Source organism: Bombus fervidus, chromosome 13, assembly GCF_041682495.2.
Source record: "Bombus fervidus isolate BK054 chromosome 13, iyBomFerv1, whole genome shotgun sequence".
Lineage (NCBI taxonomy): Eukaryota > Metazoa > Arthropoda > Insecta > Hymenoptera > Apidae > Bombus > Bombus fervidus.
Window position 1 is genome coordinate 4,504,469 of NC_091529.1, and position 16,261 is coordinate 4,520,729.

General features: G+C 37.1%; 1 protein-coding gene across 4 annotated transcripts in view; it reads left to right on the plus strand.

Annotated features, from left to right (window-relative positions):
• The window catches only part of LOC139993580 (uncharacterized), a 173,528-nt gene that overhangs the window by 87,442 nt on the left and 69,825 nt on the right, over nucleotides 1–16,261 (plus strand). For 3 of the 4 annotated variants that reach the window (XM_072015440.1, XM_072015441.1, XM_072015444.1), the window contains exon 3: nucleotides 14,168–14,224. The exons of the other annotated variant lie outside the window; for it this stretch is intronic. In XM_072015440.1, the coding sequence (XP_071871541.1) occupies nucleotides 14,168–14,224 (57 nt within the window). The remainder of the gene's footprint in view (nucleotides 1–14,167; nucleotides 14,225–16,261) is intronic. 4 annotated transcript variants of the gene reach the window in all.

The following is a 16,261-nucleotide window of genomic DNA, read 5'->3' on the forward strand; positions in this document are numbered from 1 at the left end:
TGCGTGCATCACGCGGTTGTTGAGGCGAAAACATCGGGTGAAAGAGAGGACGGGAGAACGATGAGACGAGGATAGAGACAGCTTGCCGAGGGGTGGGTTGGTGGAGAGGGGAAATGCCGTGGGATCGGAATTTCTCGAGAACATTATTATCATTTGAAATTACGCGAGTGATTCGATTCGCTGTAATGCAGTCGCATAATTCCCTCCGTGTACAGCTGTGCGTTATGTATAATACTTAGCCGTGACGCGTACTGTATCCGGACATAAATAAAAGCTGCGAAGATTTCCCGAAGCAAGTATAACACGACGTTTTCCAAAGGGAGGATCGTATAGACACGCAAATCGTATGTAATATCCTTATCGGTGTTTACAATTTCATGTTGGATTTTAAATACCCGATTGAGCTGAGAGATAGCTAATAGTGATTTAGATGTAATTCGATTACAAGTGACCGTATGTTTTCTCCATAAAACTGACCTAGCAATTTTTACGACATTCTTAAGCTAACGGTGTACGAACCTTGAATTTTTTCTGAATTTCCGTCCCTCCTCTAACGATTCCTGTTAACGGCCCACTAGATCGTTTTTTAAACCTATACATATAAATTTGTACAATACATATGTATATGTATGGAACATATACGAGACGAAGGTATTTCAGTATCTATAGGTAGGTATCTCTCTTTACGATATATATATATTATAGGAAATATTTTGAAATTTCATTGTAACGAGACTCGACTATCACGATCATACTGATAAAGTTTGGAACAAATCTGAAAATATATACAGAATGATGACAATTGTGCATTATGTTAATATAACTCTGAATATTCAGTGGGGCCATCTTTAATACTTATTATATGCTTAAAATTGCTATTCATTGCGTATACGAATTTTCTACTAAATGTATGTCTACGGTAAACCAGCAAATATCTTGTAGCTTTCATATACATTTTCGTGGTAGTCGTGTTTCATTACAGTATTTTAATGAAATTTCAAAATATCTTATATAACGTATACATAAAAATTGTTTATGGCTGGCGCTCAAATACTTGCACGAGCCACTGTAAATATATAAAATATGTATGTAAGCATGTACATACTTTCATAGCGAATTCGTAATTTGTTGAAGCATGGACTACGCAGACTATGTTGTGTGCAATTTCAAGTGGATACACATCACGATATTGAAAGTTATTTATAATGCGCGGTTGGTCGTGGCCGAGGCTCAGACGCGAATTGTATATGATGGAATCGTGTGTATGATAGCTACCACTCGGCGAGTACAGTGCAGCGCAAAAGTTATTCGATTAGTTTGTCCCTAAGATCTTGTCTTTTCTTCATGGCCTCGTTACGCGGCCACTATTATTATTGACGTTACTAATTCCCTCTCCTTCCTCCTCTCTTCCTCTATATATAGCTCTCTGTCGTTAACCTCACCGTATTCATCATTTTATTACCGTATTCGAGCGTTGTTATTTCATGTCTGCTAATTGCACTAATGAGACGTAATCTTAGTTGCATTACATCGTGTATTTCTTCGACGTTATCGCGTTTCGTGGCCTATCTCGAATGCAAATGAGAATATGTATCGAATGTTCTGCAAACTCGTTCGTTTCTTTATTTCGAAGGTTTTTCGTAACGCTTGGCAATGAAATTTCTGATCGGTGTGTATGTGAGTCGGGACGAGTAGCATGTAAAGAGGTCCGGTGTAATGTTTTCGAAATCGGAGAGACATATTAATCGAACGACAACAAAGAAATATTTTTAATATCCATCGTCATAGAAAATTTATACATTTTTTTTCCCTTTTTTTTTTTTTTTAATCAGAGAGAAACAAATATTTTCACATTTTTCACATTTTTATACTTCATGTTTTATATTAATGGATTTTTATTACGATTTTTTGTTACCTTAAAATCATAATCTGCGAACATTTGCATTTATGAAATTTTACATGTGGACGGGAACGTAACGGAAATATTTTACCATCGTTATTTCAAATAGTCTCGTAATATTTCATCATCACTCGTAAAATATATGTGTAACATATTTCTTCATTTTTAAACATGGATATATATTTAACGGTTAAATAGATTTTACGAGTTCAGGATGCGCGATAATGGTCCGTTATTATTACAGCGTTGTTACCTAGAACAATGGTTTCTCCACTCACTTGTTCGTGCGCCTCTTGATTAAAGAAACTCACTAATTTCAAAAACGTTCGATAAAGAACACGAAATACCATTAACATATATATCATTAACGTAACAAAATATCATAAAACTTCGTGAATCTGTTATCTTCCGATAAAAGTATCTTGTAGCATTGAATCGAATAGGTTGTTCCCCTTTTTAATTACGTTACATTAAAATCACATCTTTTTAATTGCCGAATAACATCAATGTAAGAAAACCAACAAAACTGTTCTTATCGCATTTTTCTCGCTTATTCGTCGTTTTATTCACTTAACAAACAAAATTCCATTTAATTTAATTTCACGTAATCTTTGTTTAACATTTCGATAGTTCCAACGTTCACCAGCGTTTTGTTCGCTTCTTCTCGGTTATTGCAACTACAAACGCGAAATCCCAATTTGCGAAAATAGAGACGGCTTATCATTGTGTCGCGTATGCAGGCATTCGGTTGATCGTCACGTTGATTGCGCGTTGCTGAGAGCAATGCCAACGAACCAAATGTCGAATCGATGGTCAATTTCTATTACGAAACACGAATATATATATATGTGTGTATATATATATATTATATATATATATACGAATGACCCGTTGCACCTTGCAACGAGGTTAAAGGACAGTCATCGGGTCAAATCGATAATCCGTTTAATCCTTACTCCCCCTCTTCCTTACCATTCATCTTCAAAAAGAGAGAGAGAGAGTTGCAAAAAAGGGGAAGAAGAAAGATATGTACAGATTTCTTCGAGCTTTATCTGATAAACCGTACTTAAAATTCCGCGATTTCGTCGGTTACGTTTTCGTCTGTTAAATATTTATGGAACTTATAAAGTTTCCTCTCTTTCCTCTATAAGGAAAGATCAAGCACTTTCGACGCGGTGTATAATATAACGTTCTTTGGGAATGAACTCGATTTAGGGAGGAGGTAGAAAGGCAGCTAGAGATCGATGTAACTAGACAGTTTGATGTTCATATTATTATCTTAATCCTGTATAATATTATGGAACGTTATACCATCGCGATACATTAATGTCTTGTGCGTATACGTAGGTTTGGCGGAACGAATATAACGCCGTGGAAAATATGGAAACGTTTTATCGTTTATTTAAAAATATTCCCTCGCTGCGATATTTCCTCACCTGCTATCGTAAAATTTACGGTAAGTGAAATGTATTATAAATTTGCAACGACTCCGGGAAATTTAATATTTTCATTCGTACATTGTTGAACAGCGTAAATAACGAATAAATGAAAAATAAATTTACGACGTGTTGTTTGTTTTATCATAGTTTCGTTAAGAATTAAGGTCCGTGGCGATATATTAAATAAATTTGATATTAGCTATGAAAGGAAATTTATTATGTAGCCGATAGTTGCAGATTGTAGGCCACTTTAGACGTCGCGAGACTATTTTGTTGCGAATAAGATCAAAGGTTAATCGGATTGCTGCATGAGATTAGATTTTACAAAGAAGATTTACGTCCGTGCACCTTTATTTGCTCGTCCACCTGCAAGCTTTATTAAATCGCTGCATTCTCTTTATCTTTGTATTCCCTGCCGAACCCAACTCGAGATCGATGAAAGAATAAACGTCTGCAAAGTTTCCAAACAAACTTTGCTTTATTAAATGTCGTAATTTCATTTCGTTAGCTACCTTTTAGAAAATCGAGCAAATAGAACGCCAATCGATTCTACGAAGAAATTATGTGTTGTAAAAATAGATCACATACACAGCGGTTACCTTGTGCATGTTCATGCGAAAATTCATATTTTCATAATGAAAATTAAGTAGAATTAAAAAAAGAAATTAAGTTTAAAGAGAAATTTCATCCGTTAAATATTATAATTCATACATTTTTCAGCATCGTGTACATTCTAAATATTTTTACACGTTTAAATATCCCGTAAAATGAATAAATATCCCTAGTCTAATAATAACGCGTAATAATACTACGAGAAAATTGTTAAAAATTAAAAGTTACATCTGAATACGTGCAAGGTTTCAATGGCTTCGTAAAAGCACAATTCGAATTGTTCGACTAAGCTAAGATCCACTTCTTTTCTACTGTATATCGGTCAGTACGTTTCCTTAACGAGTTTGTCCGCTAATCCTGTTTTTCCGGAGTGGGGGACAAAAAAAAAAAAAAAAAAAAAAAGAAAGAAGAATAAAACGTTAGACGAAGTAACAAAAGTATGCAAATGTTTATTCACGTTGATCGAACGATAGACTATGTTGGCAACGTTTGCTCGGCCGTTTTGCAAATTACAATCTCGTTGTGCTAAAAATAAAAAACGGGAGGGAAGAGTTATTAAACCCTTGGTACGATCGATCGATCAGCCTAGCTAGGTATTACGTTGCGCGAAAGAAAGAAAATAACCGAGACTATTTAATATTAAAGCTTACAGTAAGGTGATATTCGGAAAATTAAATCCGGACTTTGTAATGAGTCACCTTGAAGCGAGCCAGTCCCGGAGAGATCGATATCCCCAGGAACGTTTTTATCATGGAGCCCATCTCCGCAATAAAATATATTTGCTCCCTCCTTTAATGTAACCAAACAAGAATTGGAGGGGAAAGAATGAATAACCTTCATAAAGAAATCTGAATCCTCTTGCCGATGAAAATACGCTCTGATCATACGACTTCTTTCGTTTTATTTACTTTACCTTCTCTGATTGACTGCCTTTCAATAGTAAATTATGCTAATTGCTTTTTTTTTATATTTATTATTTTTATCCTTGGATCATTTTGCCGATTGATATTCGTATACGGGTATATGTGATATAATAAGCGAAATATTTTGACCGAATGTTGATTAAAAAGTTTCCTATCGTAAATCGTAAGGAAACAGAAAAATGTAAAATTTCTACGTATGCGCGTCTTTGCAAACGTTGTTCGGTTGGTCGGAAACGGGTCAGACGACTTTGCATAAAGTTGATAAATCGCGAAACCTAACTCCTTGCCGCGTTAAAAACAGGAAGAAAATTTCAGTGAACTCGGAGGGACCAGATAGAATTCACGGTAGAAATAAGGCCGTGTTCTGGAATAATAATAAATCTGCCTTAATAAAACACTTTCGTGATTCAAGTCCAACTTTGCTGAAAAGAAACAAAAAAGAAAAGGAAACCGAGTTAAAGAACTCGAAGACCTCTTCTTCCCTCTTTGTTCGCACAGAGTTTTCCATAAAATCTTCTCGCCGAGAAATATTAAAGCAAAGAAAAAGAGGATGTAACTTTATGCGACGGACGATCTATTAATTAAGTATCATAGAATGTTAAGAGTGGCGCGAAAGGCAAGAGTTGGTTATAAGGGAGTGAATTTGCCGATTGACTTACAACCAGTTGCCACACAATAACGCCAATTTGTTCCGTGTTCATTACTTAACGTTCGACGAAATAATACAATCGAACAAGCGATGAGTCATAAAATTCTGATTCGATTACGCTTTGTGACTTTCTCCTGGTTGGTAGCTGCTCGCGCTCGTAACGCCACATAAAGGATTTATTAAATTGTCATTGAGCTGGATATCGAACGGGAAAAGCGAGGCGATTTTATCACTGCCCCGAAGTTTAACCTTTCAAGAGTATTAAAATCGGATTAGTACCGGCGATATTCATTGTTCACAGTTGTAACGTTCTATGTGCCACGTCTACTATCGAAACTTTCCCCCAATTTCACATTCTCATCACTTTTGCTCCGCAATTTTTACATATTTCTCGAAAATCCTTCCTATCATTCTCCTAGATGAATATTTCATCCTTTCAGAAGTATAATACAGTCGAATTAATAATAATAATCGACGATCTCCACTATGGAAACTTTCCCTAAATTTCATATTTTCAGCCCTTTTCTTCTATAATTTTTTTACACGTTTCTAGAGAATTCTTTCCATCTTTCGATCTTATTTCGACATTTTACTAATATTTGACCGTTTTAAAAGTATGATAAAAGTACGATAGTCGTTGTTCATAGTTTCTTTTTTTTTTATACCGTACGTTCTCTTCGGAAGCTTCCACTAAATTAAAAAATTTTTATCCCCTTTGTCTAACGATTCTTAGATATTCCTGGATATGTTCTTCGTGCCTTTTCATAATATTCGTTGAATGTTTTCCTCGATGAATGTTTTATCGTTTCGACATTTTAATCTTCTTTCGCGAAGATATTCGGGTCGTGGTAAGTAGACTTGTTATTCGCTGCACGTTCAATGGGACACTTAACCCTTTTATATTCAAATTACTTTGCTTGTACGGGTCGGAGAATGGTTTTTCTTGTACACGTTGACGTGATATGTAAAAGAGAATACAAACTCCTCTTTTTTTTTTCCTTTTTCTTACGTGTCGCGCGACTTTGTTCAAAAGATATTCTACCTATTCGTCTCCCTTTCATTTATTATTGCTTTGATTATCCTTTGTTAGGACTATAGACTTGATCGATGAAAATATTATGCAGATTCGTAACATTAATTTCGAAGACAAAAACATTTCGAAGATCTTTGAATCTCTTCCGGTATTAATTTTTTAATTTAATCGGACTCTCACCAGTGGTAGAATTGGAGGGTTGAGGAACATGATATATCGTTTTGTTCCTTTTTTTTTTTTTTTTTTTTAAGAAGAAGAAAAAACAAAGGAAGGAAAATAATGATAAGAAAAATAAAAGCATCGTTGCATCCTTTATCACGCCAACTAAAAACAGCTGACAGTGAATTGGTCGTGTTATCTTCATTGAATATGACATCACGCGCGGTAGGCACTCGGAAATTTTATTTGCACATCGAGCAGAAATTGGAATAAACCGGCCGCGTTGGCAGTGGCGTTATTAAACAAGGGATTAACGAATGTATGGTAATAAAATGGGACGAATTTTACGGAAGCGCCACAGCAAAGCTTCTGTCGTATAAAAGTGTTGGCCGTTGTTGGCTCCAATTTAATTACCGATCGATACGGCAATAAAACAGGAAATTAACTGTCACGGAAAAGGGGGGATATAGTTGTGCGCGGCATAATTTATAGTCGATTGGATTGCATTTTTAGAATTTAATTGGTTATGAATAATTATAGAAACAATCAACGTATCTGTCACGTCCTGCCTTGTTTCACGAGCCGTTTGCCGCGTAATTCTCCTTTTAATGCTCGTACTATTTTCATACAGCATAAAACACAGTATGTTCATCGTTTAAAAATGCAGAAATAGTTCGCTATGAAAAGTAGTATCTAACGATTGAATTTTTTTATCGAATCCTTATTTTAATGCTATTTAACGTCCATGTCGTTAAACCGTGAACGTTTATGCGTTTAGAGGAAATTCAGAGGCGCAAATATGCACAGAATGGTATGACGTATACGGAGAAGGAGCACAGGAGTGACATTAAAATGTAAAAAAAAAAAAGAAAAAAAATCAGCAGAAAGCTCTTTTCCATTCGGTGGTATTCGTACAGCGCGCGAAAGCATATAAAGTGTATAAAGTATAGGACTCGACATGAATTTAGTAAGCGAAACAAATGTCTGGGTATATTTGTCCTAGCAGTGGTTAAATTATAAATTTGCATAAATACACTCGCAGTCTAGTTATTTGAATGAATTTCGACCGTTGCAAGTCCTAGAAACGTTTCGTCAATTTCTACGGGACAGATCTTTCCATTTTATTTTTATCCAGCCGGTTCGTTCGCTCGGTTGGTTGCAACAAATTGCCGAATCTAGCTAAATTGTTTTGACTGGATTTTTCGTGTACGAAATAGCGGAAGCAATTGTCCATTTGTCACGATCCACGAAAACAGAATCACAGTTTTGCAAACAGAGATACGAGCCGGCCCGATGCACAATAATAGCGTTGATTAGATAATCAAGTATTTATTACAACGATGAAAATAACATACGGTCGGTCAGAGGCTGGCATTAACGCACCTGGAAATGCGCGATTCGTGTCGAGGGAATGGGAAAAAATCTTGAACGCGAATGGACAATGATTTATCGCGTCTCCATTTGTGGCATTTATCTGTGTACGTCGGTGTACGAACAATACACAGGCCCATAAAAGTATTCGAACGCCCGTAGACATCTTTTATGAATATATTACGTGCCTTATACGAAACATTTTGAAACTTCATTAGCGCTGTTACGTGACTCGTCTACCGTGATTAATACTAGTAAAGTTTGAAACAATTTTCAAAACGTACAGTGTACGTACATAAAGGGCAGAAAATATTTGGCGCGCAAACTCGTATTTCACGGAGATCGCGATGATATTTAAACGGTAAGTTATCGTTATACCGACGAGCCTCGATATCTAACGAGCCTCTAACACTCTTTACGTGTTTAAGATGCTTACTCATACCGTATATTAATTTCTCTGAAAATATGTTTGTAATAAATATCTCGTAGCTTCTGTACACATTTTCGGGTTATTAGTCGTTTCATGGAACAAGGAGATTAAATTCTTCTACGGTCAGCGTTCTTACAAATACTTACAAATACGCGCGTGCAACGCGTCATCGCCACGTAACGCCTATGTGCATTTATACAAACGAGTTCTCAAATGAGCCGTAAAGGCGAGCGTGTACAAGATACCTGTTTTCGCTATTATAAACTGCTAATTATGCGAGAGAGTTACGGTGACAGCCAGTTTCGATGGAATCGTATCGGATAAGGACGGTGAAAAAAATGTTTAACCTGACGTTTAATGAAGAAAAGAAAAGAAAAACGGCAACGTGGAAATCTCGCGAAAGAAGCTGCAATGTGCTGCAAAGAAACTCCTAAGGGTACAAGCCGAGAAACGAGCAAAGGGGTTAAGGATGGATAGAAGAAATGTACGAGGGGAGAATGGGTGAAAAAAAGGGAAAGAACATTCTGTGAGAAATGCGGGCATAATGGACATTCTTGCAAATCGAAATCTTTCACGCTGCAACTTTATTATCGCTCTCTTCTTGATGATATTTTTGCTTTACGGCATTATACGCAATGTTTTGCAATATAGAGACAAGAATTGGAAATTATTTTCTGGCGTACAAAACACAATCTACAGCGAACGTACGTATAAATAATAAACGAAAATTCCTATGCGAAAACTAAATCGAGAAACTGAGAGAACGTGTCATTTAGCACTTGTAGTTAGTACCTCGGTTTGCTGCTAATAGGTTTGAATTAGCTGTCCTTATCTTGCTTCTTCTTTGCTAAACAGCTTCGTTTGTGAGGACAGCTGCGAGATTCTCGAGTCGTTAATAACCTTGATTATGTTCGTAGATTAATTTGCAATCTGGTAAACGTTGCGTATCGAGAGCAAACGGCTTGTAATATCGGTTAGCAAGTACGTTTCATTTATGATACTTTCCTTCGTGCTGTCCATTGTTATTTTGTACGAACACTTGTCGTTGGACTTTGAAATGTACGTCGTTCCTCTAGAGTTTCGCTCTACGAAAGATATCGAGAACTAGTCTCGTTGAACGAGATGCACTTTGTCAGGTTCATTGAATTGTATGAAACAGAGATTGTCCCGATCGAGGCTGTATTTTGTGCCTGGAAAGGTTTGTAAAAATAAGCCTCGAGTTGCTTTTTCAAGTATGGAAATGGTGTAAGAAGCTCGAGAAAAGGCAAATTCTTGGTTGACACCGCATTAGTGTGTCAACCGGAGTCCGATGAGGTAAACTACAATTGCGACACGTCTCGACGAGATTTTCTGGATTCCTCGAAGCAGACCTCTCTCAAACATCTTTAAAACCGGTAACAATGAAACAGGTCTGGATATATTTTGCTCGATGACAAGAAACAGTTATATCTTAGATATAGAATTATTTGTTCGAAGAACTGGCAGTATGGAAGAAGGAATAATATGAAAATTATAAAGGAAGAAGAGGATAAGTTACGTGTTTTATTTTTTCTGGGAAAGTAATTTTGAAATTTGCTACGCTATAAACCATCGAAATGTATATTTGCATTTGCTCGCGGAGTTAATTACGTTGTTTGTTTCTTTCATCGCGTGGAAAATTTCCGAAATATGTAATAATTGCTCGTCGTAAAATAGTATCCAAATAAAATATAATTAACAGAAATGACTTATCGTGTTTTTCTTCATACGTGATGTTTGTACGCGATAATGAATGTACGGGCGCGTTAATGAAAAATAATCGTTAAGGTCGATATGTACATTTAGTGGCGCATAGGATAACGTTTAATTATCTGAACGAAACGATGAATCGCGTGGTGTGGTGAGAGCAAATCGAATCTCGATGTCACGATTCACGATCAATTTAATCGTGGCAGACTGTGTTTCAGTGATAAAATTTGCGCGTCGCGATAAGAACACCGGCCAGTAAACTCGTCGAATTTCATTGTTCCCCGATTGACGATGGTAAGGGGTGAATAAATCCTTTTGCTGGCGGCGGACCGATTGAACAAAAAAAACAAAAAAAAAGGAAAAAGAAAAGGAAGAAGCAATTAACTGGGACTGCGAAATTCCACGTTGCGCTAATCCACGATAGCGGTCTGCCGCTTTTATCGCGTTAAAAAAAAAAGAAAAGGGAAAGAATTCTCTCTTTTTGTTTTCGTCGAACGCTGTGATGAACAAAGGATGCAAATGTTTCTCGTGAGATTTTTCCGAGAAACGAAGACTGACCGCTGGAGATCGGCAGATGCTCGAGATATCGATATTTCAAATTGGAAGTATATTTCCAATTTTTCCATTATTTTCCACTGCAATTTTTTATAATAATTTCTCCTCCCTCCCTTTTTTTTTAAATCTACAGAGAAAAGGACAAATAATTACGGCTTTACGTTCGTATAATTTCGTTATAAAACAAATTTCAATCTGCTATAAATGAATAAATGAACGAAACGGATCGATCGGTTTGAAAGGCGTGCTTCAAATGTAGCTTTTAAATGTATCAACAATATTCGCAATTATACGCAAACACACGTACAACACAGAGATTAATAGTGGCCACGTAGATATCCGTGCGTCCGGCCAATAAAGTTGTTCGATAACTATAATCTAGCTATTCGAAATAACCGAGCATCCAAACCAAACTATTCCTGCTATTCTAGGTTCGCCGGCGTTCACGTAATTGAAGAAAGAACATTCACGGCAAATAATAACGGGTATTGCGTGTTGCCTCGCGAGCTGGCCACCATGAAGCAACAAACGTTCAAAATAATTTCTAGCTTATTGGAATATGCGTGACGTCCCATAGTTGAAGTTGCTACGATCGTGAAAGAAATGATCGAATTACTTTATTATTACGAACCAGAGAATTATATAGGTTCGATAAACGAAATAAAAGATGGGAAATGTGTCGCGAATCAATTTGCGCTCGATAATCAAGTACGTTTGCTTGAGAACAGGAAATCGGTCTTACGGAGGAACACGCATACACAAAGTTGTTGCTAGAAAATTACATCGAATTAATCGGATGGCGTGGATCTCGCGCGTTAACAACAACGCTGGCAAAAGAAGTAATTCACGTACGCGACCCATTAACGGATACCAAAACGTTGTTGATCGATCGATGTTAGTTTGGTATGTACGTGTCACGTTGTATTGATTTAACTCCCGACCAATCGAAATGCGTACAAGTAATTGAAATTAATATGACCCGATATGATATCAATATACAGTGGATGTTTGTGCAAGTTAATATATAAATACAATTAAGAGAGTGAGACGTAGAAAATTTGTTTCATTTATGCAGTAATTATTATACAACGAGTACTGTACTTTGAATGTTTCATATATTTTTCAATATTACGTGTATTTTCTATTTTTCTCTTCTTTTGAACGTCCCAAATGTATACGTTTTTAGGATCTACGTAACATAACGTTACGCCTATGCAATGATTTCCTACAACTATGTAAACATCCGCGTCATCCAATGAAGAATTTGCCCTATTACATCCAATTGTCGTACTCTTCCCTATTCGTTCACGAGGTGAACAGAAAACTTCCATATAATTAGGTTGATTTTAAACCGGTTAGACAGAGAATTAACAAAATGTTGGTGATAACATCTGCGCTTTCACGCGCAACGAGTAGGTAGCACAATTTGCTTGAAAGCGTATATTTTTCAATTACCCTCCTTTTCTTAATGGATTAATTCCTCTAGCTGTTTGAGCCTCGCTAATCTCTGCAAGTTACACTCTTTTTTTCCTCTCCCACTGTCCCTTTTTATTGAACAGCTTTTTTAGTTGCACAATCGCTTCTATGCCATTCTCGGGCATTTTGCTCCTGTTTCTTTTTTTCCCATCTTTTTTTGACACAGATATATTTCATTGCCGGTAACAGATGGTGTCTTTTTCCCTCACCGCGTTTCCGTCTTGCTCTCGCGCCATTGCTGCTTTTTCATTTTGCTTCTCTCTCTTTCTCTCTCTCTCTCTCTCTTTCGTTTTTTTCCCTTCTATTTTTTTTTTTCGTGCTCTTTTTATTTTCTCCGTGGTGCAACAATACGCACGTATATACGTATACACGTGCATACGCATTCACGTTCGTCTGGCCCTTTTATGTCTGCACACTAATCTTTACATGTCGTGGACGGTCCGCAAAAAAACAGTGTTGGAAAAGCGTGGCGGATGCTGAATGAAAAAAAGGATCGAACACCTAAATTGTACTAAAAGCAAACGCTCAATTATATTTAGCTATCAAGTGTTTCAAAATAAGGTGCCAGTGGCCATATTTTCAGCCGTATAATTACCGATTCTTTCGAGGTTATTTTCCAACAAAACCTTTGCTTTTCTCTGTCAAGTTTAACATTTCCTATTTTCTAATATCAAATTTTCGAAACTTCGACCGATTAATAATTACGCGAATGTCGTGATAAATACAGTTGCGCGTATGTAGCTTTTATATCCGCTGTATATTCTCGTTTAAACCTGTCTATGCTATTACGTGCATAATTGTATTCATTGTTGAAAGAAAAATTCCTCTAGAAAGGATTGAATGGAAAGTGGAAAATACCAAAGAACAGCTAACTCATCGAACAAATCGCGCTCAATGAATCGAAATTGACGCAATCATTAATCAAGCTTAACCTAATTTCGCGAGTCACTGGAATTATTTTCGGTTAATTAAAATATCCGAACCCCGTCGAATCGTCGATAAATCCCCTCTCCTACGATTTCACTTTGCAACGCGAACGAGAAGCAAGTGGAGAAGGACGAAATCCTGCACGATTTTAATGACCTGTTCCCCATGTCCCGCTCGCTCTGTATTTCCCGTTGGTCGTCGTATTCGCGGTCTCTAAAATCGGATCTCGCTCCGGCAATGTAAACGAAAAAATTTGACAAGTCTTGACAAATTGAAGGGGCTCGAACCGAGTGTTGCGGGGATACAAACATCGCCCGGGCTCACGGACGAAAGTTTCACTGTACGAGAATAGTGGTTCCATCGTCGTTGCACAGGTACCAAAGGGCCTCGTCACTGCCAAACAATTGACTGAACCTGGCCTGGTCAATGTGGAACGATCCGAACACACGCTCGCATGAATATATGCATACATTGCCACGGTGAACTGAAATTAAGCCGGTTCAGCAGTGTCAGTTTGACAAAAATATAGACAAGATTGGAGGTAGAGTATGTCCCATGTGTTATTACGGGGCTGGTTATTATCACATTTTTCCATGAGTCAGCGATTAAATAGCGTGGAATTTATTATGCAACTTTAGGTGAATAAAAATGGAAAAACAATAGCGAAGAATTAGCGAATACGTTCTAATGGATTTTCAGTTGGTTTGTTTCGCATTGGGATTATTCTAACTAGCGTCAATTTACATTCGATATTTTAAGAATCGAAGGTACCTAATTGCGCTGGAAATAAGAATCTTACGTATTTTCGACGCCTGGTTCTTTGCCTTGGTAAACCTGAGAATAAATACGCCCAAATTAGCTACCCATTGGAAATCAATTTAACGACAAACTTAACCCTTTTAATTCTCTTTTTACACTCAACTCTAGCATTAGATTTAATTATCAATGCTCTTTATATGTTCCAGGTAAGAGGCGTGTTTATTTCCATTCTACCGTTTGCTGGTTTGTGTCTGGACAATCGGGTGAGGTTATTTTATTATCACGTTTAAATAGAAACTCGTTATCCCCGATAGAAACTTTAATGCGGATCATTATAACGTTTGTAAAACATTTAATGAATTTCCCGTGTACAAATGGTAATAGCGGCAAGGACGTTTACGAAACTGTGAATTAAAATGTCTATTGAAACTTGAAGATAAAATATGAGATTAATCGAAATATAATATAAAAAGTCAGAAAAATATTTGACGGTAGTAACGGTGTAAATGACAGTTTGGTATAATTGAAGCTGTTAGAGGTATTAAGAAGATGAAATATAGTAGCCGACCAGCCGAGTATATTAATCCTCTGACACCGGATTCATCCACTCGCTTGAATACATAACTATAAGCTATTCTTGATTCCACATAAACCAGCTCTATTCAACCGGTGTAAAGCGCGCGTATAAACAGCTATCTACAGGCGGCACATCAACGAAATTAGTTTTAACGATTCGTTAGAAGCCCGAGGCTTCTGTACGTGCACCCTATTGATTGGTTATCGGAATAATGGCCGGCCGGTGTGGGTAATTCGCGTAGCCAGTGTTGGTAATTCGTGGTTGTAGCGTTGGTAATTCGGTAGTATCAACGTATCGGTGCTTGCAGCGACAAGCCGCGGGAGAGAACATGCTCGTGAAAGCATCGTTAATACAGCATAAATTCCTCCAGACATTTTTACAACGTCGAAAATCTCAAACTCGAGGAGCTTCCTGATTTTTTCGTTGCTCGTGTTGGGGCCGCGTTACGAAATGAATGTTTAAATTTGCCCCGCCGTACTTTTATACCTGCTATAAATTAAAAAACGAAGAGAACTCGTCAAACTTCTGTAACCGTTTCGCACGTATTTCAACCATGTGCCATCACGACTATCGAAGAATTATTTATTTATTTTGATCGGTCGCTATGACTACGACTTGCACGCTACGAAGTTTCGGAAAAAGAAAAGTTGTATCTTCTGATTTCAGTTGTCTTCTGATCTTTCAATCGAACAATACGTTATTTCAATTTCTTTTGTATGTGCACGCGATACGTGTAATTTAACGTGCATTGTATTTGATGCGATCAATCATCGTTGATCCAGCAAACGACACATTTAATCGAGAGATAAATCGCATGGATTGAGAATTAAAAAAAAAAAAAAAGAAGAAAACGGTGGAATATAGGCTCGTAAAAGTCATTCACCGATTTTTCCATAGACGTGTACTTGACACATGTATAGGTGCGTGTCATCGTTCGCCGATACACACGCGGTCATAGGGAATTGCACACGTGCACTCTCGTTCGGGGCCACTACAATACAAATTCGTTCGGACAGCCGATAAAACAAATAATAATCCGTCCCGTACATGCGATACTTGCCCGATCACGAACACGCTCCGGGATAGTGTCCCTTCATTGGAACAATTACCATTCATTTACGCGACGTTTAAATCGCATTTCGACTTATAGTTTCGTCTCTGTCCCTCCTGTCCACGATTGCTGAGTGCACTTTGATGTTATCGTTTGCCGAATGACGAATACATAATTATCTTTACATCATCCTTTCACTCTGTGTCCTATTGCATCGTCCAACCTTCGCGTCCTGTCCTGGTTTCTATGGATTTTCTGCTTGTGTGTAATTAAACGTAATGCAACTTGGTCGAAACAGTGGAATTAAGTGCATAGAAATTTGCCTTGCGATGGAGATGTTTTAACAACGGTTTCAATGTAACGGTCTAACGTAGATGACTAACGTAGATTGAAATTGCGAGAAACGCGTGATTATTTGATATTTAACACGAAGAAAATACACAAAGTATATACCGCTCATAATTATTTGAAAGATACCATCTTTTATACTCTACTTCGCCTCTAATTAGAAAAGCTAAACGAGATTCCCTTGTTATTAAGACATATGGTTGTTTATTGTAAAAACGAAGTTTTGACTGAATTCGCTTTCAAACGTGTTAGAGTTGTCTTATAAATATTAATATTAAACAGGGACAGAAACATTCCAATCGAAACGCAACAGTTTCTCTCTTA